Source organism: Eretmochelys imbricata, chromosome 1, assembly GCF_965152235.1.
Source record: "Eretmochelys imbricata isolate rEreImb1 chromosome 1, rEreImb1.hap1, whole genome shotgun sequence".
Classification (NCBI taxonomy): domain Eukaryota; kingdom Metazoa; phylum Chordata; order Testudines; family Cheloniidae; genus Eretmochelys; species Eretmochelys imbricata.
In genome coordinates this window covers 100,537,891-100,563,795 of record NC_135572.1, presented here as the reverse complement: position 1 = coordinate 100,563,795, position 25,905 = coordinate 100,537,891, and the positions used below count along the sequence as shown (strand labels likewise).

Sequence of the window (25,905 nt, the reverse complement as noted above, 5' to 3'; positions counted from 1 at the left end):
CAGTCCCCTACTAATTTTTGTTGCTCTCTGCTGGATGCTTTCCAATTTTTCCACATCCTTCTTATAGTGTGGGGCCCAAAACTGGACACAGTACTCCAGATGAGGCCTCACCAATGCTGAATAGAGGGGAATGATCACGTCCCTTTGATCTGCTAGCAGTGCTCCTACATATACAGCCCAAAAAGCTGTTAGCCTTCTTGGCAACAAGGGCATACTGTTGACTCGTATCAAGCTTCTTGTTCACTGTAACCCCTAGGTCCTTTTCAGGAGAACTGCTGCCTAGCCATTTCGGTCCCTAATCTGTAGCGGTGCATGGGATTCTTCCGTCCTAAGTTCAGGACTCTGCACTTGTCTTTGTTGAACCTCATCAGATTTCTTTTGGCCCAATCCTCTAATCTGTGTAGGTCCCTTTGTATCCTATCCCGACCCTCCAGCTTATCTACCGCTCCTCCTAGTTTAATGTCATCTGCAAACTTGCTGAGGGTGCAATCCACACCATCCTCCAGATCATTTATGAAGATATTGAACAAAACCGGCCCAAGGACCGACCCTTGGAGCACTCCGCTTGATACCGGCTGCCAACTAGACATGGAGCCATTGATCACTACCCGTTGAGCCTGACGATCTAGCCAGCTTTCTATCCACTTTATAGTCCATTCGTCTAGCCCATACTACTGTAACTAGGTGGCAAGAATACTGTGGGAGACCATATCAAAAGCTTTACTAAAGTCAAGGAATAACACGTCCATTGCTTTCCCCTCATCCACAGAGTCAGTTGTTTAGTCTTAGAAGGGAATTAGTTTAGTCAGGCATGACTTTCCCTTGGTGAATCCATGCTGACTGTTCCTGATCACTTTCCTCTCCTCTAAGTGCTTCAGAATTGATTCCCTGAGGACCTGCTCCATGATTTTTCCAGGGGCTGGGGTGAGGCTGACTGGTCTGTAGTTCCCAGGATCCTCCTCCTTCCCTTTTTTAAAGATGGGCACTACGTTAGCCTTTGTGACGCACACTTGTGACTTGAGAAGGTCATTTTTGACTCTTCCTCTCATTCTACCCTTGTGTACAGGCCAAATCCAGATCTTTCTGTTTCTTCCTCCACAATATTTCCAAGATAGGGTGGAGGTGATAAACAGAAGTAATATGGCATTGGTGAGACCTCTATGGAATATTGTGTCTGGTTGCATTATCCACACTTTAAAAAGTATGTTGAAGAACTGGAACTACAAAAATGGTTAGAGGTCTGGAAAAAAGTCTTATGGTGAAACTTAATGAGCTCAATCGCCTTAGTTTATCAAAGAGAAGGCTAACAAATGATGTGATAATGGTCTGTAAGTTACAGTTAAATTGGAAGGAAGATCGTACTTTTAACAATTAATTTGATCAACTATTGGAACTACTTACCAAGAGAAGTGGTAAATTAATAATCACTGGACTTTTTGTATTGAGTTTTGGATATCTTTCTAAAAGAGATGCACTAGTGGAGCTACAAGTTACTGTGTTTGATACTCATTTATGCAGTAGGGAAGAATGATTCCCTTTGCAAGAATTACTAGGTGAAATTGTAAAGGCTGTGCCATGCAGGAGGTCAAAATAGATTATCATATTGGTCCTTTTTAGCCTTAAGGTATATGCAGGACATTAAACTTTTCTGTATCCTGATTATCTTGTGGTGTTCACTGCAGCGTCCTCTTCTCTGGTCTCCCTGGAAACCACATCTCTCTCGTGCAGAAAGTCACAGCTAAATTTTCCATGCGTCTGGCTGCGTGTGGCCTTCCACAATCCATTTTTTAAAATCCTTTCATGAATTTGCCCCTTTCCCATGCCATGACACTTAAACTTGCCCTAGTCTTCGGTGCCATAGACAATTCCTGCTGTCCTTACTTATCCCACCTAGTTAGTCTCTTATCACATCACTTTTTGTGTGTGTATACCAAGACAGGTTAGTTAGTCCAAGCTGCCAAAACTTGAGATTACTCTTGCTACTTGACATGTGGTGAGTCTTGTCTTTGGCAGGAAGGAAATCACCTTTTGCTAGATTTAATCCGTACTCTAAAGTGGTGCTGAGTCTCTTACAAAACACTTACGTACCCTATAAAAATTTTTAGAGTTATTAAAGATTAAGTAAAATTACCTGATTTAGCGAATAATTTTGTTTTATACTGCCTATGTTTCAAATCTTTGATGTACGGACGTTTTCCAAATATTTTCAAACAGATTACAGCATAACTGCAGACATATAAAAGCACTTGTAACTGCTGTATGTGGTTTGGCGCTAATTTTCATAGCTTTCCAACCTCTAAATTGTGGATCTCCATATGCATAAAATGGGGGTTAAAAAATTATTCCATTTTAAAGTTAGATTTTTTGAGGAAAAATTGCACCCATTTTGCTCAGTCCAGCAGTCCAAAAGATATGAATAAAATAAATAAATTCTGCACCATGAAAATTAGTTTTAATTGCCATATTTGTGCTGCCTGGTGGTTGTGGTTGACATGCTTACAAGTGATATTTAAAATAAAAGATGTCAGGGAACTCAAAATCAGACTGAATACATTTATATTGTACTTTAATACTGTTTTCTTATGTTTTTAAACATTTAATTTCATTCACCAATATGAAAGCTGGATGGATTTTTAAGTGTTAGATCTCATATTGCAAAAGTACATCAGTGTTCTCCCCCCCTCCTCCCTAGGATAGCTGCCACCAGGAGCCAACTCTTAAATACCAGTTGTATTTATTTAAATACCAGTTGTATTTATTTAAATATTTAAAACTGGTATATAAGAAATATTTGAGTTCATTGGTGTTTAATAGAAAACCGCATCAATTTTTCAGAGTTCACCTTCTATTTGCCTCTTGTGATGTGATTGTATACTTTTAGGTTTCAGAGTAACAGCCGTGTTAGTCTGTATTCGCAAAAAGAAAAGGAGTACTTGTGGCACCTTAGAGACTAACCAATTTATTTGAGCATAAGCTTTCGTGAGCTACAGCTCACTTCATCGGATGCATACTGTGGAAAGTGTAGAAGATCTTTTTATACACACAAAGCATGAAAAAATACCTCCTCCCACCCCACTCTCCTGCTGGTAATAGCTTATCTAAAGTGATCGCTCTCCTTACAATGTGTATGATAATCAAGTTGGGCCATTTCCAGCACAAATCCAGGGTTTAACAAGAACATGTGGGGGAGAGGGGTAGGAAAAAACAAGGGGAAATAGGTTACCTTACATAATGACTTAGCCACTCCCAGTCTCTATTCAAGCCTAAGTTAATTGTATCCAATTTGCAAATGAATTCCAATTCAACAGTTTCTCGCTGGAGTCTGGATTTGAAGTTTTTTTGTTTTAATATAGCAACTTTCATGTCTGTAATCGCGTGACCAGAGAGATTGAAGTGTTCTCCGACTGGTTTATGAATGTATAATTCTTGACATCTGATTTGTGTCCATTTATTCTTTTACATAGAGACTGTCCAGTTTGACCAATGTACATGGCAGAGGGGCATTGCTGGCACATGATGGCATATAATGCAGGAGAGTGGGGTGGGAGGAGGTATTTTTTCATGCTTTGTGTGTATAAAAAGATCTTCCACACTTTCCACAGTTTGCATCCAATGAAGTGAGCTGTAGCTCACGAAAGCTTATGCTCAAATAAATTGGTTAGTCTCTAAGGTGCCACAAGTACTCCTTTTCTTTTTGTATACTTTTAATTTCCTTGATAGTATTTACTGTTTGAAGGCAGTGAATTAATTCTTTGTGTCGTCTTTACTGCAGAGGATGTGAGGGAGATTCCCACACCTGAGACATTCTTTTTAAGGTGACAGATCTGAGGATTAAGGTGACAGATTGAGGTATTAGTAGAGGAGGTTTTGGAACACATTGATAAATTGAAGAGTAAGAAGTCACTAATACCATATATTGAGAATATTCCGAAGAACTCAAATTGCAGAACTACTAACTGTGGTATGTAAACTATTGCTTAAATCAGCCTCTGTACCAAATGGCTGGAGGATAGCTAATGTAAAGCCAATTTTTAAAAGAGGTTCCAGAGACAATGCTGGCAATTTTAGGCTGGTTAATTGAACTTCAGTATCAGGCAAATTGGTTGAAACTATAGTAAAGAACAGAATGATCAGATAGAGATGAACACGATATGTTGGGCAAGACTCCTCATGGTTTTTGTAAAGGGAAATCATACCTCACCAATCTGTTAGACTTCTTTGAGGGTGTCAACAAACGTGGACAAGGGTGATCTAATGCATATAATATACTTGGACTTCCAGAAAGCCTTGGACAAGGACCCTCACCAAAGACTCCTAAACAAAGAAAAGAGTCATGGGATAAAAGGGAAGGTCCTCTGATGCATCAGTAACTGGTTAAAAGATGGGAAACAAAGGGTAGGAATAAATGGTCAGTTTTTACAGCGGAAAGAGATGAATAGTGGGGTCCCCCGAAGATCTGTAGTGGGACCAATGTTGTTCAACATATAAATGATTTGGAAAAAGGGGCTAACAGCAAGATGGCAAAGTTTTCAGATTATACAATATTACTCAGGATAGTTAAGTCCAAAACTGACTGTAAAGAATTACAAAAGGATCTTCCAAAACTGGGTGATTGGACAAGAAAATAGCAGATGAAGTTCAGTGTTGGGCAGTGCAAAATGATACACCCTGAGAAATATAATTCCAATGATACCGACAAAATGATGGGATCTAAATTTGCTGTTACTACTCAAGAAAGATCTTGGAGTCATCGTAGATAGTTCTCTGAAAACACCTCAATGTGCAGTGGCAGTCAAAAAAACTAGTAATGTTAGGAACCATTAGGAAAGGGATAAGACAGAAAATATCATAATGGCACTATGTAAATCCATGGTATTCCCACAGCTTGAATACTGCATGCAGTTCTGGTCACCTGTTGAGGGGTTCAGTGTCTGTGCCCAGCAGCGCCACCCAGTGGTGAGAGTCTGTGGGGCTGGTGGTAGGGGAACCCAGATCCACCATGCTCTACTGGTTTCTGACCCAGGATCCTGTGCCTGGCAGTTAGATATTCAGCCTGAGGTGGACACCTGCCAAACCTGCTCCCTGGGTCATTTCCTACCACAGCCTCTTCCCCTCCAAAGTTACAACAGAGTCTTCTTATGGATTCACCAAGTGTGGGGGTTCTCTTTGGTAGATATCTGGAGGCTCTTCCCCATCAGTTTCAGCCTACTCTTCCGGTCTCTATGGGGGCCCTTGGCATCTGTCTGCCAAAGTGGGGTCAGCTCCAGGCAGAGTGGAGCTCCTGCTGCCTGTCTGCAGGAGCTAACAGCGTAGGATTGCTCCCTTGCTCTGTCTGTGATGACTGATCTGGGCCGCTGCCTTTTGAGCTTTGCTTCCATTGTGCGCATATCCAGCAGGTGCAGCTTGGTGGGGCCTTTTGGGCCCAGAGTTTCCTGTTTAACCCTTTGTTCCCCAGTGTGGAGCTTATACATCATATCATATCCCCGAAACACCTCTACCCTGGTATAATGCAATCCGATATAACAGGAATTCGGATACAACGCGGTAAAGCAAAAATGGTTTTCTGTCTCGTCTACAGCATACAGTACTTTTATTCTGTTTAATCCTGTTTTATACATTTAATGATTACCGTGTACATATTCAGTATGTATGTTTTACAAGCCTGCCTTGGATCGAAAGTCAAAACACAAAGCTGAGCGCATTTACAACATTTTTAAACTTTCACTCCGATCTTCATTGCATAAAAAAACAGTCTTGTCTGCAAGTTTTAATTAAAGTTATAATATTGACAGTTTAAATCCGTTGATAGTTTAAAACCATTGAAAGTTTAAGTTTGTTTTGTGGACAACAAAACCGTGTGCGAGGTGGTAGCTAATTTTCAATGGCTGTTATAATTAAACGGCCTTTGTATTTATAACCATGACTAATTGATCAAAAAGGAGAGTTCAGTCTAACTTTGTCGTTGACTAACCTGCTGCCGCCTTGCCAGTTTAAAGTTGTTACAAAACCATCCGTGGTCGGCGCCTCAGCTCTTAAAATGTGGCTTGCAGCAAATTACATACATGCAGTACATTGTCTGTACAAATGTGCATATATCAAAGTGGTGGAACGAATGTGCAACAAGGAGAAGGCGGGGTAAACGTATGTTGCCTGCCCATGGTCCCATTAGGCGTTCTCCTCTCTCCCGCCTATTTTAATCTTGTTTCTAAATTGTGTGCAGTATAGACTAAGCTTAAGTTGTCTCACTGGTTGTATTTTGGAAACATTGTAATTCTGCATTGACATTTTCTAAACAATTAAAAAAAATTGTTAGCATTAATATTAAAATACCATTGACGTGATGGCAAGTAGTTCACAGCCACGGAAACAAAAGGCATGGACAGTCAAAGAAAAATTGGAAGCTTTGGACAGACTGAAATGAGGAATGAGCCAAGGAAAGGTCTCAAAAGAACTAGGAGTAGGGGAATCAACATTAAGAGCGTGGATCAAAGATGAGGAAAAATTATGATCAATGCTCATTGAACTGGATGAAAGTGAGAAGACCTGGAAAGGAAGCGCCTAAAATCTGCCCAGAATAACCAACTAGATAGAGCAGCATTTACGTGGTTTACCCAAGAACACTCTGATGGCACACCAATTTCCGGTGACTTTATAAGGAAGCAAGAGGAGAAATTGAAGAAAGATCCCGATTTTTAGACACTCGGGCGAGGATGCTTCTGCACATCAAGGTAACGTATTTAAAGCTAGCAGTGGATGGCTTAATCCTTTTAAAAAGCATCATGGCATTTGGCAAGTCACAATTTCAGGAAAGACGTGCTCCGCAGATATAAAAGCTTGCGATGAATACCCGCTAGAGTTACAAGGGATCATCATCGAGGGTGGCTGTGCTCCGGAGCAAATCTATAACACTGATGAAACTGGCTTACTTTACCGTATGCTGCCGGATAGAACACTTGCTTCTAGGACCGAAGAACAAAAGGCTGAAGGTTTTAAGGTGGTAAAAGAGAGAGTAACAATACTTTTCTGCGTGAATAAAACTGGTTCACATAAAGTTAAACCTCTGTGCATAGGCAAATCCAGGTCACCTAGGGCTTTCCACCATAAGAACATGGATTTGCTTTCATTCATCTCCATTCAAAAAATGCCTGGATGACCTCGGATATTTTCGAGGAAAGGTTTAATAAATATTTTGTACCAGCTGTCCGGAGCCACCTGTGCAGACAAAACCTGGAGCCAAAGGCATTGCTCCCACTTGACAACTGTACCGTCCGCCAACCCCTCAGTTGAGTCCTTAACGAGCAAAGACGGTAAGATAAAGGTGAGCTACCTTCCTAAGAATACAATGTCCAAAGTACAGCCCCTTGGTTAAGGCATTATAGCCACATTTAAAATGAACTATCATAAAGCCTTAGTAAAGAAAATTGTTGAGGACAACAGTAGCATAACAGATGTAATCAAGAAATTGAATTTGTTGGATGTATTTGACTTAGGCAAGACAGCCTGGCTAGGAATCACTCCGTCAGTGACAGAGAAATGTTGGTATCGTGGTCTCAAAAGTGCTTTTGTCACTGAAAGCAATGACAACCAAGATGAGGAAGAAGACAAAGATGAGAACAACTTTGAAGCTTTTATGGAAGAAGAGGCCATAGGGGCAGAATGAGTTTACAGGGAACTTATGGCTCAAAGTGGGATAGCTGATGTTCAAGAGTGGATGGCGGTGGATGCTATGTGTCCAACCTATGAACGACTTAGAGATATAGATATAATTCATAATGTTGTCCCTCAACCACTTGGTGCCTCAGAAAATGTGTCTAACCCTGAGGATAGTGATGAAGAACCCTCGGAGCCACCGCCCAAAGCTTCTGATGGGGTTGTAGGGTTAGAGATTGGTCTTAAGTGGCTAAAAAACCAGGATGTGGATAGTCTGCAAATACTGCAGTTAAAATCCATAATTGACCTGGCAAAGAAGAAGGCTCGCATTAGCATGAAGCAACAAAGGATAACAAGTTTTTTTTTTTTTTAAATTAGAAAAATTTTAGGGGGTGCATCTTAAATAAGAAAGCATCTTGTACACCAAAAAAAGGTATTTACCATTTTATCAATGTCTCTAAAACCTGATTACTTTACCTTTTTTAGCTTCATTTTAACCTTCTCTATAAGTAAAAATTCCCATCTCCAAAATGTTTTCAAACTATTTAATAGTTAACAGTTCATATTACTTAACAATCTACGTATAACATAGTTGGCTAAGTGACAAAGTGGCCCATGCTCCTATTTGCTAAAATACCAAAATCCTTTTTTACAACAATTTGTAAGGATGTGTAATTAAAAGCTTTTTGATATTTTATGTGAATTTTGCATTTTCCTAAGCATTACATACAGACCAAATGATTTATGTATGATGAAACCCAGCCCACATGGTTGCATTTAGCAGTGTTTAGTACCTGTGTTGTTAATACGCTGTATCTTTTAAGTAAGCTTATAAAAGCTTATTGTTGTAATTAAAGGAGATACAATTTAACTATTGTAGAACAGATTTATTTACTGCATACACCGTGTTAGTTCTAACAAAAATGATTTGCTGACTATTAATGGAAATGCTCGAGGCCAAAGCAAGTTCAATATAACGTGGTTTCACCTATAATGCGGTAAGATTTTTTTGGCTCCCAAGGACCACGTTATATCGGGGTAGAGGTGTATCTAAAACAATATACAATGTATTAGAATTTGAAAAAGTACATAGGCAACAAAAATCATTAAGGGTATGGAACAGCTTTCATATGAGGAGAAATTAAGACTCGGACTGGTCATCTTAGAAACAAAATGACAAAGGAGGGCGTTACAATGGAGGTCTATAAAATCATGAATGGTGTGGAGGTCAAAAAGGAAGTGTTTACCCCTTCACATAACACATGAACCAGGGATCACCCAATGAAATTAATAGGCAGCAGATTTTAAACAACATAAGGAATACTTCATCATACCAGTCAACCTCGGGAACTCATTGCCAGGGGATGTTGTGAAGCCAAAAGTATAACCGGCTTAAAAAAATTAGGTAAGTTCATAGGGAATACGTCCATCAGTGGCTATTATCCAAGATGGTCAGGGATGCAACCGCATACTCTGGGTGTCGCTCAGTCTCTGAGTACCAGAAGCTGGGATTTGGATGCCAGGGAATGGATCACTTGATAATTGCCATGTTCTGTTAATTCCCTCTGAAACATCTGACATCAGCTACTGTCGGAAGACAGAATACTGGACTAGGTAGACCATTGGTCTGACCCAGTGTGGCCATTGTTATGTGAGTCCAGTAGTTCCATGTGAGTATAAAATACATATATTCCCCCCCCCACCCATCCCCAAAATAGAAAGTGTCTTAGGTAGTTTTGTAAACCCTTCTCTTTTTTTTTGGTAAAGGCCAAATTTTGGTTGTAATAGTTGTTGTATCAGTCCATCTGTACCATTAACACAGTAGATTTAACCTCTCTTTAAAATCACTCAAATCTGTCTCATACTTTACTATTCTTCGGGAACTGTGGGACTGATCCAAAGCCCACAGAAATAAATGGGACAGTTTCAATGGGCTTTGCATTTGCTTATATTATTCTCAGTTTCTTTTAAAACCAAAACAAACATATCTAGTAAAACCACAAACACAAAAAGAAGTGCAGTCCATGTTCAGGGTGCAAATTATATTGTACATTAAACAATTACAGTATCAGTCACTTCCTAGCCACACTTATTTACAGATCCAGACTAACACGGCTACTCTTCTGATTCTTTACACTTATTTAGTTAGTTAATGTTAATGTTTAAAAAAAATCAAATATTTCTCTTCATTATAGGTTTTAAGACAGTTCTCTCTGTCATATTATTCCTCTACGGATTCTTTGCTCTTCTTTTTTTGGTAAGAGGTGCTGAGGTTGGTTGGATTCAACTTCAGGATTAAAATCAGGATTTGAGACCAGAGGTCAGCTTGAGATACATGCTGCTTTTTTGTTCTCCAGAATCTAAGCTTTCATTTAAAAAAAAAACAAAAAAATACTGTCTGGTTACGGTTACTGAGAGATCCTCAAAAAAAAATTGTGTAAATGTGTATCTACATTTGTAGAACCCCCAAAAATGACTAAGGCATTAAGTGCCTCGTTCATCTTAATGGGTACTAAGTCAGATTCCCAGAGATAATACTTTAAATATCAACATTATTAGCAATTTCAGTGCTTCAGCACATTTTAGGTATGTTGGTATAAAAGGTGCTTTAGTGTTCAGGGAATTTTATCTTTTGTGCTTCAATTCATTTTGTCAATATAATTCAGAGCGACAGGGACTGGATTTCATTACATTTTACTTGTCTTTTATTTGATTGAAATTCTCAGTCTATTTTTTGTCATTAACAGACAGCATTATTGAAACGTCAGGGTCGATATATATGCTCTACTGTTCCTGAAAACGCAGAAAAGGAAGCTCAAACCTTGTTTGTAACTGAGGTACCATTTATATTTTTGTGTGTGTGCGCGCGTGCATGTAACTAGTTAAGTTGTCTACTTGCTTCCACAGATTAAATTTCAATAGGGCTGAAAAAATTTACCCAATACTTATTGGCATCTAGTTCTTAAAAAAGACAGGGGTCCCCAGATAGGTTTAAAGGCAGAAACTCTGTGATCCCTCTCTTAGCTGCTGGAAATGAGGGGTGATGTCTTAGCATCTTACATGGGAGCAATTTTTCGTATCAGGTATGGCTAATAGGAGTCTGAAACTTCTCACCCTGTCTCCTCTCTTGGCTCTTTTGGGTTGTTGGGGGCTTTTCCCTTCCTCCCTTCTGTTTCACCGCTGTGTAGCTCCTCACAGTTTTCCCATCCACAGCAAAGTGAAATTGGCAGGATTCCGGTCAGTGTCGCTGCTTCAGAATAACATTGGGAAGGAACTATGGAGCTGACCAGAGACTGGTTAATTTCACTTTGTTGCTGACGACTTCCACCTATTGACCAGAAGAAACTTTATTCGCTGCTGGCAAGGCCAGTTTTCAAGTATTTATATCGTAGTAAAATTGGTGGTAATTATACTGTTTTAGGAACAAGTTCAGGGCACAGACAAGCCCTCTCAAACCTTTGTGTTTTGTCCCTACGGTCTGAATATTTTGGTTCTGTCAGTTATTTATATCTTCTGTTCTTTGCAAATGAGGCTTATGTATGGAGTATGTCACAGTAGAGTATATTTGGTGGCGGGGGCTGGTGTGCATGAGTTAAATCATGAATTTTAATGAAACATCTAATTAAACACACTTTAAAGAGTTATTGCCTAGTAAATGTTGACTTTGTATTTTACAAACAACGTATACAACTGCATTGGAAATATGGAGTACATTTGCGTGTGTGTGTGTGTGTGTTCATATGATGTCTAAAAACTTCAAGTATTATATAATACTGTCTCTTGCAAGATACTTGAATGTTTTTTATGCTACTTCTGCTAAAACCAAGATAAATTTGTCTGTTAGTTACAGCAACATGGGTGGAGTAAAATGATACTTCCTGTGATCTGGTCCAGAACAGAATGACATAATTGCTTTTCAACAGCTGCAAGCATGCAGTTTAGATTCAAAACATTCTTTTAGTTTGGGTTAAAAATATAAAATTGAGTACTTACAATCATAACATAGATTTTAGTTCTTCCAGGATAGAAAGTACTGAGTTGATCCTGCTATTTTGATAGTACATCTGTATTTTTAGGCTAAATATACTAAAGATGTTTTATCATGTTGTTTCCACCTACATTTAGCTTCTTTGCTTCTCAGGAACTTGGAGGTGATGTTTTTATTTCAGATGACTAGTCTATTATTTTCTGAATTTATAAGTTCATTATGCTTTTAGCATTTGTTTCCAGCAACTAGTTCATTTGACATAAACACACTTTTGTTTGTTCAGCTTCTGAATCTGAACATTCACCATACTGGTAAGATAAATTTAATGTTTAACAAAAGAAACAAAATGTGACATTCACAGAATAAACATTTATAATGCATTTGAACTTGCAGTGCTTTCCAGGTAACTATAATAGTTCACAAACAACTGTAATGTAAGAGAGCCGTTACATGTATTTAAGGAATGCTTTGAGCTAAACTTACTTAATTTGATGTATTGTGGCATTTGTTTCCATTGAAATAGTGCATCAAAACCTACAACTCAGACTGGCATGTTGTTAATTATAAATATGAAGACTACTCAGGAGAGTTTCGACAGCTTCCAAAGTGAGTAAATTATCTGATACTGTTACAGATTTTGTAGTTGCAGAAAAACTTTATACATATTTTTATGACAGAATGGGTCATAAAAAGGTCATTTCATGTAATATAGAACCTCAGATCTAGCCTACCAGTGTTAATACTCTGTACTGTACCCTGAGGTTTTCAGGGTGGAATTCATATTGGTTAATTTTTTTTAGCCTTTTGAAGATATAAAAAGCTGTTGAAATGTTATCTGGAAAATGATCATAATAAAGCTGCCTTGGCAATTGTGGGACAAGAAGAAGACGACCTTGGATTACTGATAATGTAAACATAAAACTGATCATTAAAATATGGTGTGAGTTGTTTTACGCTACTGTGCCAATATACATTCTTTTCAGCATTGATGGCAGCTTCAACAACTTTTCACACGTTTGGCACAGAACCTTTATATTTCTCTCTCTCTCTCTCTCTCTCTCTCTCTCTCTCTCACACACTCTTAACAGAGAATGAATGCAATTTTTTTATGTTTGTAGAGCATTGTAAGAATACATAGCATTTAAAAACACAGACAAAAGATGTTTGGAGTCTGCATGGAAAGGAGTATTAATGAAAGACAGGCATTGCTTTTCTGAAACTAGGATTTTGTCTCTTTCCATCTTTGTGGTGGACACACACATTTTCTAGGATGGAGGTTTAAAGTAAAGAGATCAGTCCTCTTCCTGAAATTGCCTGTGGAGAGGCTCACAGATGTTGCATGCCTCATGGGTCCTGAACCATTTAAAAGCAGGTAACTGATGAGGTCATGTGCCTATGTCAGCTATAGCTCAGTGGTTTGAGCATTGGCCTGTTAAACCCAGGGTTGTGAGTTCAATCCTTGAGGGGGCCATTTAGGGATCTGGGGCAAAAACTGGGGATAGGTTCTGCTTTGAGCAGGGGGTTGGACTAGATGACCTCCTGAGGTCCCTTCCAACCCTGATATTCTATGAAAGGAATAAAAAGCCAGCAAAAGAAATGCAGTGTAAGGAAAGTAAAGAGGAGAAGAAGAATTATGACAAGGCCATTAGTGAGATATATATTTCAACTACTGGACCTAAATTCTGCAGCAAGTATCTCCTTTTCTGAAGTGGTCCGGTGCTGAATTATTTGAGAAACATGTCTCCAAGTAGATGAAAATGGAGGTTTTTTTATTGAATTAACTATGAAAATGAATAATACAACTTGTACAGTATTTCTTTTGTTACATACTTTTTTTGCTGACCCAATATTTTCAGCATGTCACACAATTTTTTTGTATTGACAACACCACAACTAAGCTGCAGAAGTTTTCAGAGGGAAGCTTTTAACAAATGGGAAGATACAGGAGGTGATTCAGGTTTTTGTCACCCAAGGGTTACTGTTGGCATTGGTAAAAGGATCTTCCTTCTTTTCATATTTGGGCACCGGTGGATGTGGCTTGAAAGTTTTATTTTTATTTATTTTTATATTTTGTGTGGCTTGAACTGCTAGTTCTTCTACCTCTGCAACCCTTGACATCAACCAACTGCCACCTTTTCCCTATCCCAATTCTGTCCTACTATTTATTGCTGCAGATGAAAACAGGGCAAAAGCATGTAAGCTGAATGTTCCCTCTAAAATTATCAGTGAAATTGCTGAATATTTTTACAGTTAAAATTTTGCTCTTAGACCTTAGAGTTAACATGTTGTGGTGAATAAAGGGATTCAGTTTGCTAGCAGATGCTTTGTGATTTGTTAGTAAGAAGGGTCTACTAAGTGTTTCACTAAGTACTACATTGGCTTGAATGTTTTCTTTGCAAATGCGAGGGTTAACCTTTTTTTTATGTAATTTTTTTAAGAAGAAAAGAGCTTAATTCAGAATTGAGCTAGAAATTCTGTGTCCTTTTTTAATTTAGGAAATAATTTGAAAATTAATGCCTTTGGACAAATGATATTGTATCTGAATTATCCTTCTCCTCCCCAACTCTAGGTCCCATTTGTCCTGCAAATTCACTTTATTCATCATGGTTTTTTTCCTACTCGTATGGCTTCAGCCACTCCTTCATGTACCTAGGTAGCTTTTCTGCTGCCTTTTATTAGTTCTCTTCCCGTAACTTTTCCTTCTAGCATTGTCTTTTTTGAGATGTTGTTTTAATTACATTTCCAAATACTTGATCTCAGGTTAATTAAATGTGATCAGTATAATCACCTTCACAATATTTGGTCTTTTTAATCTCTAATGTTGATTAATAATTTCTGTTTGAAGGCCTCCAACCTTTTAAATCTGTGTTCAGGACTTTTATTTTTACTGTAACAAACTGAATTTTCAAATGACAGATAATTTAAAAAGGATGAATAAATTAAGTGCTTCTGTATGAAAATTGGTGAATGTTTCTTGCCTGGTTCCCTTGGGGATTCCCAAAAGGCAACTCAAACCCAGGATAATTTATGGTGCAATGGCTACAACATTATATTCTTTTTTTATTAAATGAATAAATGAAAAATGAGAATGAATTGAATCTTGGCAGCAAAGAGTGACTGTGGCTGCTTGGCCTGGCCATCCTTCTGTTCTCCTGATTGGCAGATCCCCAGGTCAAAACTTCTGCCCAGCTAGAGAAACCATGCGACCCACCAAACCTTGGACATGTGGTTTGGACCAAACTGTTCTACGGCCTCAGAGAGGGTTCGAGCTGTCACTGAAACAGACTTAGGCAGTCTCCAGCAGTCTTAGTCCCGGTTACACATGGAATCTCACTATTCTGGAAAATATGTGCCAGTTTGGGGGTAACTGCACCTTTGACACCCCCCCCCCATTGTTCTAGGAATGCTGTTCCGGTTTCAAGCCTTTAGTCTTCACCCCTCTCTGGGCAAGGACCTGTGTCCTTTCTTTCCAGACTGGAGTTTTTGGCAGCAGTTACTCCCGGACCCTTCATTGTGATGCACCCAAAAGCCAGTCTGCCTAAATCTGAGTCTGTTTAAACTCAGTCTTTATAACTGAAGTTCACTCTGTCTCTTGCCTCTCCTCTGGCATTGCTTTAAACCAGTATATGCAAATCACCCTGGGGACTGGTACTTCCCTAGCACTCTTCACAATCTTGGGGACTGTAGTAATCACCCCCCACTGATTTTACCTGAGGAGCTGTAGTAACCCTCCCCTTATTGAGTTGTATACAGTCCCTGGCCCACAATGGTACATAAACATTCATAAACTTAATACAATATGGTCCCTAAAAGTACTGCGTGATATCTGTCACAATATGCTCCTCCCCACCTGCAGTCCTGACCCTAACAAATGACTAAATATACTCTACCTCCACCCACTAAAGACTATGACTGCCCTCAAAGTTGCAACACAACATAGTGGAACTTGTGGAGACTCAAATGTGGTTCTTGATTGACCCAAACTAAAAACCCAATGATTAATCAGTATAACATACGTTCAGAAATTAAATGCAAATACAGTATCTCAAAGTTAAGGATTTGACTGCTTGTCCTAAATCCTGTTCCCAGTCCAGAGGGGAATAGAAGGGAAAATTATGATGCAGCAGCAGGAGAGCACTTACTCAGTCTAAGGCAGCTCTCCTCAAGCCAATAAGAAGCCTGGGCAGAAGATGCAACTGTGGAAAATGGCTTAGGTGAATTCTGTTCCACCAAGGAACACATATTAATGCCTATTAATAGTGAGATTTATATTTTCCTTTCAGAATAATTGTAAAAGGTTGGCTACTGAATGATCATATAAGTGATGACAAAATATCTGAGTATTAAGTTTTCTTTCTTTAGCAAAGGGACCAAATCAGAGAAACTTCCAGTTCATGTATATGAAGTTGATGAAGAAGCAGATAAAGATGAGGTGAGCAGATAATAATCTATTTCTTTCTATTCTGTAAGATTATTTCATTAGAAATAGTCTTTTAAATGTTTATATCAAGTAAAAATAGAGGTTTAATTGGATAGTCATTTTAGACTTTAAAAAAGGTTTGAAAGTGGGAAATCTATAAGTGCACTGGATGCTGGTTTTTAACCAGTCTTGTGTTCCCAATGTCTGTCATATGCATGGAGGAGAAATTCTGATTGAGAGAATGGGTTTGTGTTGGAGGGGATTATAGTTGGTGAGGACTGATTTACACACAAACTTGCACCAAAATAACAAAATTTGCTTTCATGCAAGTCTGTGTGGACACTTGTTTTGAAATAAATGTTCCCTTTCAGTGTAACTTACAACTGAAGCAAAGTGGGATTAGAACAGTTTTATTCCAAAATAAGAAAGTCCGTGTACATACGTGTACACACACACATACTTGCACCTGAATAACCAAAAAAGAAAAGATTAAAAATATTTAGTTACTTTGGTGTAAGTCTGTATGTAGACCGGTTCTGAGAATGTTAGAGAAAGCAGGAACTAATCAAAAATGGCTGAAACCTTTTTAATTATTTTCCTTCCAATCCTCTGCTTCCTGAGAACAGTGATTTCAGTAGTGCCAACCGGTTTAAAGAAGGTTTCGAACTTCAAAATATGTTTTTCAGCAAAAAACCTCTTTCTGTTGACAGTATACATTACATAGTTTTTATCGTGCTATATTTTAGAACAAAGGGATTGAATGTTGAGGCTGGTGCCTTCTTATCTCATAAATATTTCAACTCCCTTCTAGCACTGCGAAAGCCTTCAAGTAAGCTAACTCAGTTTTGTATTTCTTATCAGATAAGTACTGCTGATAGTAATGCTCATGACTTACATAGTGCTTTTTAATCTTCAAAATACTCATAATCATTAATTAATTGTGTGTAAAATAGAACTAGTCCTTGATTGACTCAGTGATGCAATAATCCAAGCCTAGTGGTTCGGTCGATAGGACACTGAATGAGAAGTCAGAAGATTTGAGTTCCATTCCTGCTTTGGCACTGATGTGCTTGGTGACCTAGAGCAAGTCACTTCACTTGTCTGTGCCCAAGTTTCCCCATCTGTAAAATGGGAATAATATTTCTAGAGTTCTTTGAGGTGAGATAAGACCTAAATGTTATTATTTCTGAAGTCTAGCATTTCTGATATCACAGTTCATCACCACAAAAGCTTTTTAGATACCATTAAATGAATCAGGTGGCAAAGGAGCCTGAGTGTAAATAAGAAAAAATCAACTTTGCTACAATAGTTACAGTATTTCCGAATAAAGTTAAACAGGTGTAGGAAAAATACCACAACTCAAATACTGCAGTGTAATAAAATTTTGAATGGCAATCGCTCTAGAAGATGTCTGTTTATACATAAATGCCTCTGCAAACAATAATAATAGGAAAAGAAATCCAGAAAAAATGACTTCATTGGACACTTAAAAAAAGTGCCAAACAATACACAACTTCATGGATAAAACTGACCAAATAGAGCAAAAGGTTTTTCTTCTTTTGGACTGTAAGATAGGCTTTTTTGTGGGTAAAAAAAATTCCTTTGTAAAACGATTTTTAGACACAAAGCATGTAGAAAACAAAGTTATTAAGTTTGCAGATAATGGAAAAAATTAATGAAGAGCAAATAAGGAACAGTGATATCAAATTGAAAAGAAATGCACATGTACTAATAAAAGGATTTGGATAATTCAAGCTATTGGGTTAGCAGATAGCAAATGCTGTTTGATGTAGGTGAATTTTAAAATCAGCCTGAGAGTGAGGAATGAAGCTAGGGTGTAGGTGATTGTTTGAACAATAATCTGTTCAGAAGTAGGGTTTGGATCTTATTGTGGAAAAATCATTGAAAACATAAACCTAGCATGCAACAACAATGCAAACGGGGAAATGAGCCTATAATCTGTAGGAAACAGGAAGCGAATTTTCAATGCAAAAGCATTGTGCTGTTGGCCAGGGACTGTGCCTTCCTTTGAATTAACAGATGGAGCAGTATAAAAGTGCATTAGCTTTTCACCTCGGGAGACTTGAGTTCAAACTTTCTTATTTTCAAATGGTGGAATAGGTGAACACACACTAATTCAGTTTCTACCACAAAAACATTACACAGTTCAGCAGAATTGGCAAACTCAGGTCAACAGAGGCCTGGAACTAGAAAAACAAAGTTGTGTTAAGTCAGAATTTAGGCCTGGTCTGCACTGAAAAGTTAGGTCAACCCAGCTATGTTGCTGAGGGTGTGAAAAATCCACACCCCTGAGTGCCATAGTTAAACTGACCTAACCCCTGGTGTAGACAGTGCTAGGTTGATGGAAAAATTCTGAATCTCGGGGAAGTGGATTACCTCTGCTGATGGGAGAATCCCTCCGGCTGGCATAGGTAGTATCTACCCTGAAGTGCTACAGCAGGGGTTCTCAAACTGGGAGTCGGGACCCCTCCGGGGGTCGTGAGGTTATTACATGGGGGGTCGTGAGCTGTCAGCCTCCACTCCAAACCCTGCTTTGCCTCCAGCATTTATAATGGTGTTAAATATTTTAAAGTGTTTTTAATTTAGAAGGGGGAGTCACACTCAGAGGCTTGCTACATGAAAGGGGTCAACAGTACAAAAGTTTGAGAACCACTGTGCTACAGTGATGCAGCTACACTGCTGTATCCTTTCAAATGTAGGCAAGCCCTTAGATACCCCTTCTCTTTTAATTTGTGCCAGAGAAAAGAGGGAGCTTGTAGTTGGAAACAGTGTTCCTCAGATGACTTACTGAGGTATATATAACATACTAGTGCTGAGATACCAGAGTACTTTTCAAAGCAGTGGGCAGGGATTTGCGAGATTTTGAGTCGGGCTAGTGAATGTTAACATTTGATGGTAGGTCTCCTATGGCCCAACAGGCTAGGGGTGACTGGGACTAGGGGCCTGATCAGGAGCAAGCAAGCTCCTTAGTGAGACAAGGAAAGAATTGAGGCCTACTCAGAAATAATAGTAGTCCTGTGAGGGACTGCTGGACTGCCACCACCCTAAAACCATGTTGACTGGCATTTATGAATGTATAGATTTAAGATTTAATTGTGCAGCCCTCTGCACATTTTTCTGGCTTCTAGCACACATGTATAGGGTGCTGCTAGCCAGAATGAATATGCACATTAATGGAGCTTTTAAAAGAATTGTTGTTGTTCTGTTTTAGTCTGTGGTACTAAACAATGTTAATTTGAAACAGTCCCCTGTAGATATACAAACTTCCATCCCATGCCCACTTGATAACTGGTTTGTTACTTCTTGATATCCACATGTGTTAGAGACTATTTCCCTCCTCTCTGTGCTTCTCTAGAGGGCTGAAACTACCCCTTCTAGTCCTCATTCATTCATTCTTTTGTCCTAACAGAATGGTTACCTCAGCTTGATATGTGGTGCTACACTTGAAGACCACTCAAGCTTCAGCTAGTAGTGACTTATTTAACAGTGCTTCTTGTATGGGGCTTGTTACATTGGTGCTCCTTAGAATGTTCTGTTTTAAAATTAATTTTTGGGTGCAATTAAAGGTTTGGTTTTAAACCCAAAAGCCCTTGATAGCTTGGGTTCTGTTTATCTGAGGTACCTCATCTCTCATGTTACACCGGGACAACTGACATAATCTGGGACACTCAAGTTTGCAGTCCCTAAAGCTTTGTATATCTGAAGAATTTGCCAGGCATTCTCACATACATCCTCCCTGGTTTGGGCTACTGTGAAAACAAATCAGGCTCATGCTCCTGTGGCTCCACAGGCTTCAAGTCTTCTTCTGGTATTTGTTTAAGTCCTGGGTCATAATCTTCCAAGCAATTAATGGATCAAGACCTATTTACATTTACAACTGTATTTTCATCAATGAATCCTTAAATCCTATGCTCCTCTGTCCTGGACTTTGATATGCATTGTTCCAAAGTGTGTGAAACCTGGGGACAAATCGTTCTTGGTGGAGGGGATCCACCTATGGCATGAATTTTCAGAGGAAGTAAATGAGTCCGTGGTTTGACCATCTTTAGGAAATGCCGCAAAACCTTCTTCCTCTTTGACAAAACCTTTCCACCATAACAAGAATGATATTCACAACACTGACATACACTCCCTCCTCCCAAAACAACAACAAAATTGGACCTGAAACTAAAATTAAAAAAAAATCCCTACCCAAGCAGACTTTCTATTCAGGGGTGGGCAAACTTTTTGTCCCAAGGGCCACATCTGGGTGGGGAAATTGCATGCAGGGCTGGGGCAGGGGGTTGGGGTGCAGGTGGGGGCTCAGAGCAAGGAGTTGGGGCAGAGGAGGGGTGTGGGATACATGAGGGGGCTCAGGGAAGGGGGTTGGGGTGCAGGAGGGGGCTCAGGCCAGGGGTGCAGAGAAGGGTGTGGAGTGCGGGAGGGGGTGCAGAGTGCGGCAGGGGGTTGGGGTGAGGGGTGCAGGAGGGGTTTGGGCTTCGGCCCAGTGCCGCTTACCTGGACTGGCCCCCGGGGTGGCAGCGGCACACACCGGGGCCAGGCTGCACCACTGCTGAAAGTGGCTGGCACCAGTTCCGGGGGGGGTAGAGGGCTCCATGCACTGCCCTTGCCTATGGGTACCTCCCCTGAATCTCTCATTGGCTGCAGTTCCCCGTTCCTGGCCAATGGGAGGTGTGGGGGGCAGTGCCTGGAGGCGAGGGCAGCGGACGGAGCTGCAGGGATGTGGTGCCAGCCACTTCTGGGAGCAGCGTCAGGCCGCAGCGCCACAGGGTGGCAATCCCACAGACCGGATCCAAAGCCTGAGAGGCCAGATCTGGCCCACAGGCTGTAGTTTGCCCACCCTTGTTCTATACCCTGAAAATGGAAAACAGAGGATTCATGAAATGCAGTGAGAACTTAACTATTGCTAACGGATTTTATGTGAAAGGTGCTCAGATACAATGGTAATGAGCAACGGTATAAAATCCTAAAATAGAGTTTTGAAGATTGTTATGATAATTGGACTACCTAATTGTAAGTTCAATTGTAAAAAGTATATGAAAGTTCATAAAATGTTACAATAATCTATCACAACAATTGTTGATGGAAAGCAGTTTGTTTGTGCAATTTTGTTTTAGGATGCAGCATCTCTAGGATCTCAGAAGGGTGGGATAACCAAACAAGGATGGCTGTACAAAGGCAATATGAATAGTGCAATCAGTGTAACTATGAGGGTAAGTTTACTGTGCCACACTAAAAGATGACTGTTTATAGATATTTAATATTTCAGTGTGATTCTTCTCTGAAAAGTAGATATGTATACTTTGCTTTTGTTAAAAAGAACATAGGGTTAGGAAGGAGAAGCTTCTGCTTACCTTATAGTAGCAAAATATAAAATTAAACAGAGAAGACTCCTGAAGAGACACACTCTCAGACCAGGTCTCTTAAGAAAGTAGGTGTTGTTTTTACAGTCACTTTCAGATTAGAACTGTACTGAAAGGTGTAATTGTGATCAGAAAAGTGACCATGTAATATGGAACCTTCTTATTCTGATCACCTCCCTTTTGTATGTTGAGTCTGTTTTGCTTGCTTTATTTTTAACATTAGATAATTTCTAATTGCTTTTATTAGGACCACAGTACCGCCATACAGATATATGGAGAGTTAACTAAGATCTGGTTATAAAATCTTACTGGCGTAATTGAGAGAAATGGATAATCAACTTGACTTTCTGATCCCATGCAGGACTGGCAGCTAACATAATTTGTGAAACATTTCATTTATACAAAATTTGCGCATTTTACAGATCCATTGAGAGAAACATGGAACTCTATGATGCGCTTTCTATAGTAACTTCAGAGTATAACCTTAAAATCCATTGCCATTCATATTATTATTTGTATAATGTATGTTTTATACATGTTTAGTTTTTAAGTGGTGGGGCTGACTTTAAACTTACAGCCAATATCATGATATGATTCATAAATTGCTCACTCCCATCCCTGTTTTATCAGTATAATGAAACTTTCCCCGTTGGAAAATTAAATGGATGTAATTTTATTTGTGTGTGTGTGTGTGTGTGTGTGTATTAGGTTAAACAGAAAAAAGTTCTGTTTTTAAGCTGTGTGCACTGATGGCGTATTACATTATTAAAGCAAGTACAATAACTCCCCACTTATGTCCTCCCAGTTAACATTGTTTCGCTATTAGGACGCTGACCTATTAGAGAACATACTCCTTTAAAGTCCTGCAATGTTCCCATATAACAGGGGTCAGCAACCTTCGGCATGCAGCCCATCAGGGTAATCCCCTGGGGGCTGCAAGACTTTTTGTTTACGTTGACTGTCAGCTCCCAGTGGCCGCAGTTCACTGTTCCCAGCCAATGGGAGCTGTGGGCAGCAGCGGCCAGCATGTCCCTGCGGGGGCCCCCCCCCACTTCCCGCAGCTTCCATTGGCGGGGAATGGTGAACTACGGCCAGTGGGAGCTGGGGGGGGCTGTGCCTGCGGACAGTCAACATAAACAAAGTGTCTCGCGGCCCGCCAGCGGATTATCCTGATGGGCTGTGTGCCAAAGGTTGCTGACCCCTGCCTTACAATGTTCTTTAGCTCCAGCTCCTCCGCCCGCCTGGTGCTCCTGGCAGGGACTGGGTCAGGACGTGGGGGCTTGTCCCGCTCTGCCCATGAAGTGTTCCAGCCGGGGAGTGGATTGGGGGCTCAAGGGCTTGCCCTATTCTGCCCGGTGCTCCTGCCGGGGAGCGGGATAGGGGTGTGGGGCTTGCCCCATTCCGCCCGCCCAGGGCTTCTGCGTTGGGGCGAAGGAGCTTTCCCCATTCTACCTGTCCGGGGCTCCTGTCAGGGAGGGTGGTGGTGGTGTGGGGGCGTGCCCTGTTCCGCCTGTCTGGGGCTCCTGCTGGGGAGCAGGCAGTGACCCTGCTTCCCAGTTGGCATTCCGGATGGGTGGAATGGAGCAAGCCCCCACCCTGCTCCCCCACTATACCCCTGCCTCAACCAAGCTTCATAATCATTATTGGTGAGTACAGTATTAAATTGTTTGTTTAAAATTATTTAAAACTTATACTGTATATGTATATATAATGTCTTTTGTCTGGTGAAAAAAATTTCCCTGGAACCTAGCCACCCCACCTATTTACATTAATTCTTACGGGGAAATTGGATTTGCTTAACATCGTTTTGCTTAAAGTTGTATTTTTCTAGAACATAGCTAGGATGTTAAGTGAGGGAGTTACTGTATGGATTTTGAAATATGGAATTAATAGTACTGCTGTTAACAATGCTTTTTTTTTTTAAACTAGTCATTTAAGAGAAGATTTTTCCACTTAATCCAACTTGGTGATGGATCATATAATCTCAATTTCTACAAAGATGAGAAAATATCTAAAGAGCCAAAAGGATCAATATTTTTGGATTCTTGTATGGGGGTGGTTCAGGTAAATATAATTGTACTGGCTGTTTTTTATATATTGTGCGTGTAGATGATGAATTTATTAGACCAGAATTTTTCAAAATCTACATAATTATCCTGGGATATAATTAAACACATACTGCATACTTTTAAATAGTCACATAAACAGGCAGGTGCGCTACATGTTAGGAAGAAAAGTAGTTGGATTTTGTAGGTTGTGTTTTAAATTTCAAAGTGGTTGTTTCTGAAAATGGACAAAGTCACTGATTTATGTGGTGTGTTTATAAGAAACACATGGAGGCAAGTAGCAAGACAAATAAATGAAGAAAGCATGATGAATTAATGAAAGCATAAAATTAAGTTCTGTTACATTTTGTGTAGTTACATGGGCTGTAAAATATTTTGCATAGCTTCTTGTGTGGGATTTTAGTTGTGGGAGTGGCATCATATTCACAGCCACCCTTCCAGATGTTTTCACTTGACCTTTTTACTTTTTAAAAATAAATGTTTGAAGCAAAAGATACAACTCTTTGGCCCAAAAGTTTTGCTCATAGCAAGAGCCAGAGGATTGGTTTCATGGAGTTGTGTTATATGTTTATAGTACAGTATGTATCTGTTTTGTTAGGCAGAGCAGACCTGGAGACAACTGGGTTTTTCGGCTCTTAGCATTAATTCCTGAATCTGGACATAGTAACCTTTGTGGAAAGAATACATCTATAAATTATTTTGTATATGTATTTCCTTTCTTCCTTGCATAAACTTGTATAGACGCTTAAAAAGTTCCACCCAAAATTATTTTCTAAATAGCACAAAAATATTTGAATAAATCGATAATGTAAACTTGGCTGTAAAAGCCTTGTATTTGTAACACAATTACTTATGCATCAAGTTGATAAGATGTAGTGATTTTACCGATATTATCTTGGTTTAGAAAGTTAGTCCTGGCTAAACCCACTGAAACTGTAGTTTGGTTCAAATTTAAATAGAACACAGCAAAGAGCAATAAAAGGGCATCGTGACCAGAAGTCTATCTGCCATGTACCTCTTATTCACTCTTTCCCTGCCCTTCCCTATATCTTTGTCACCCCTGACTGAGATGATGTTAAATGCTAGCTCAGTTGTGCCAGTGCTGGGCCTGAAGCACATACTGTCCCCATAAACAAGAAGTCCCTTTCGCTGATTCTCCTTATGGTACTGTAATATAGATGATGGGGTGCAGTCTAGAATATTCCATCATTCATAGCATGGTGGAGCACTAAGACTCGGTAGGAAGCAGCTGGCGGGGACGAGGCACATGGGCCCACTAGGAACAGATGGGCTTGAATTTTTCACTATGAATGTATATTGTGCAGAGGGAAGTGGCAAAGAGCAGACACAATATAGGGAAGGAAAGGTTGCCCACCAAGTGACAGTATGTCAGTCAGTCCTCCCTCTCAACCAAACTCTGTCGTTCCTCACTCTTTGGCTCCAGTGACTTAAACTGAAATCTGAGTGCATTGTCCTGCCCCCCAGTTAGTTGTTTTTTTTTTTTTTTTAAATCTCAGCATCCTAATCTTCAAATTCCAAAGGACAGAAATAGCTCATAAATATGAGAGCAGAGTTTTTCTTCCTGCTTTAGTCAAGTTTGTTAGTATTTACCATTATAAAGTTTTTGACCATTAGAAACAAACATAAAATCAAACTAAGCTGAAATTTGACCTGCAGCAAATTATTCTCCTCTGCCTCTTCTCCCGCCTGAACTTTTCCAACAAAGGTCCTCCCTGCGTGTTTTGTGAATAACTGAGGAGCCTCTACTTTTGCCCATTCTAAAGTATCTTCCCTTGAAATCCTGTCCCAGGGTCTCATCTCTGTAGTTCAGGAGCCTTGTGGATAGGAGTTCCTTGTGGAGTGCTTATGCACTTTTGTCCAGAGGGTACTCTCATATTCTTACTGCCTTTATTTCCCCATTTCCCTGTTGCACCTAAGGTTGTGAGCCTGTACTCTTTTTATAAGTTATACTAGCATAAGGGGGAAAAAAACTTTTATAGACACTAAAAATCATAAACTCAGTAAAGACACTGGATTTTATGGCTCATTATAACGGTCTGCAACCCATTAGTCCACCTTTAATCTATGACTGCAGAGATGTTAACAGCCCACTTCACTTTGCGTGGTCTCTTGCAACATGTGTTAACCCCGTATATTTAACAGTGTGTTCCACCTTGTATTTAGCTGTGACACTCTGAATACTTTTCCCGGACCTGAAGAAGAGCCCTGTGTAAGCTTGAAAGCTTGTCTCTTTCACCAACAGAAGTTGGTCCAATAAAAGATATTACCTCATCCACCTTGTCTCACAAACAAAAGACTTAGTTAAGGTTGCTCTCAGCAATAAACTAAATAATAAATTAGGAAATACGAAGTTAAGGATTAAAAATATGCAAAGAT

The 25,905-nt window shown here is 39.7% G+C and overlaps 1 protein-coding gene across 8 annotated transcripts in view; it reads left to right on the top strand.

The window, feature by feature from the left end:
• The window catches only part of DOCK9 (dedicator of cytokinesis 9), a 335,650-nt gene that overhangs the window by 109,847 nt on the left and 199,898 nt on the right, over window positions 1–25,905 (top strand). For all 8 annotated transcript variants that reach the window (XM_077812928.1, XM_077812891.1, XM_077812874.1 and 5 more), the window contains exons 3-7: window positions 10,398–10,487; window positions 12,162–12,244; window positions 16,001–16,070; window positions 21,197–21,292; window positions 23,372–23,506. In XM_077812928.1, the coding sequence (XP_077669054.1) occupies window positions 10,398–10,487; window positions 12,162–12,244; window positions 16,001–16,070; window positions 21,197–21,292; window positions 23,372–23,506 (474 nt within the window). The remainder of the gene's footprint in view (window positions 1–10,397; window positions 10,488–12,161; window positions 12,245–16,000; window positions 16,071–21,196; window positions 21,293–23,371; window positions 23,507–25,905) is intronic.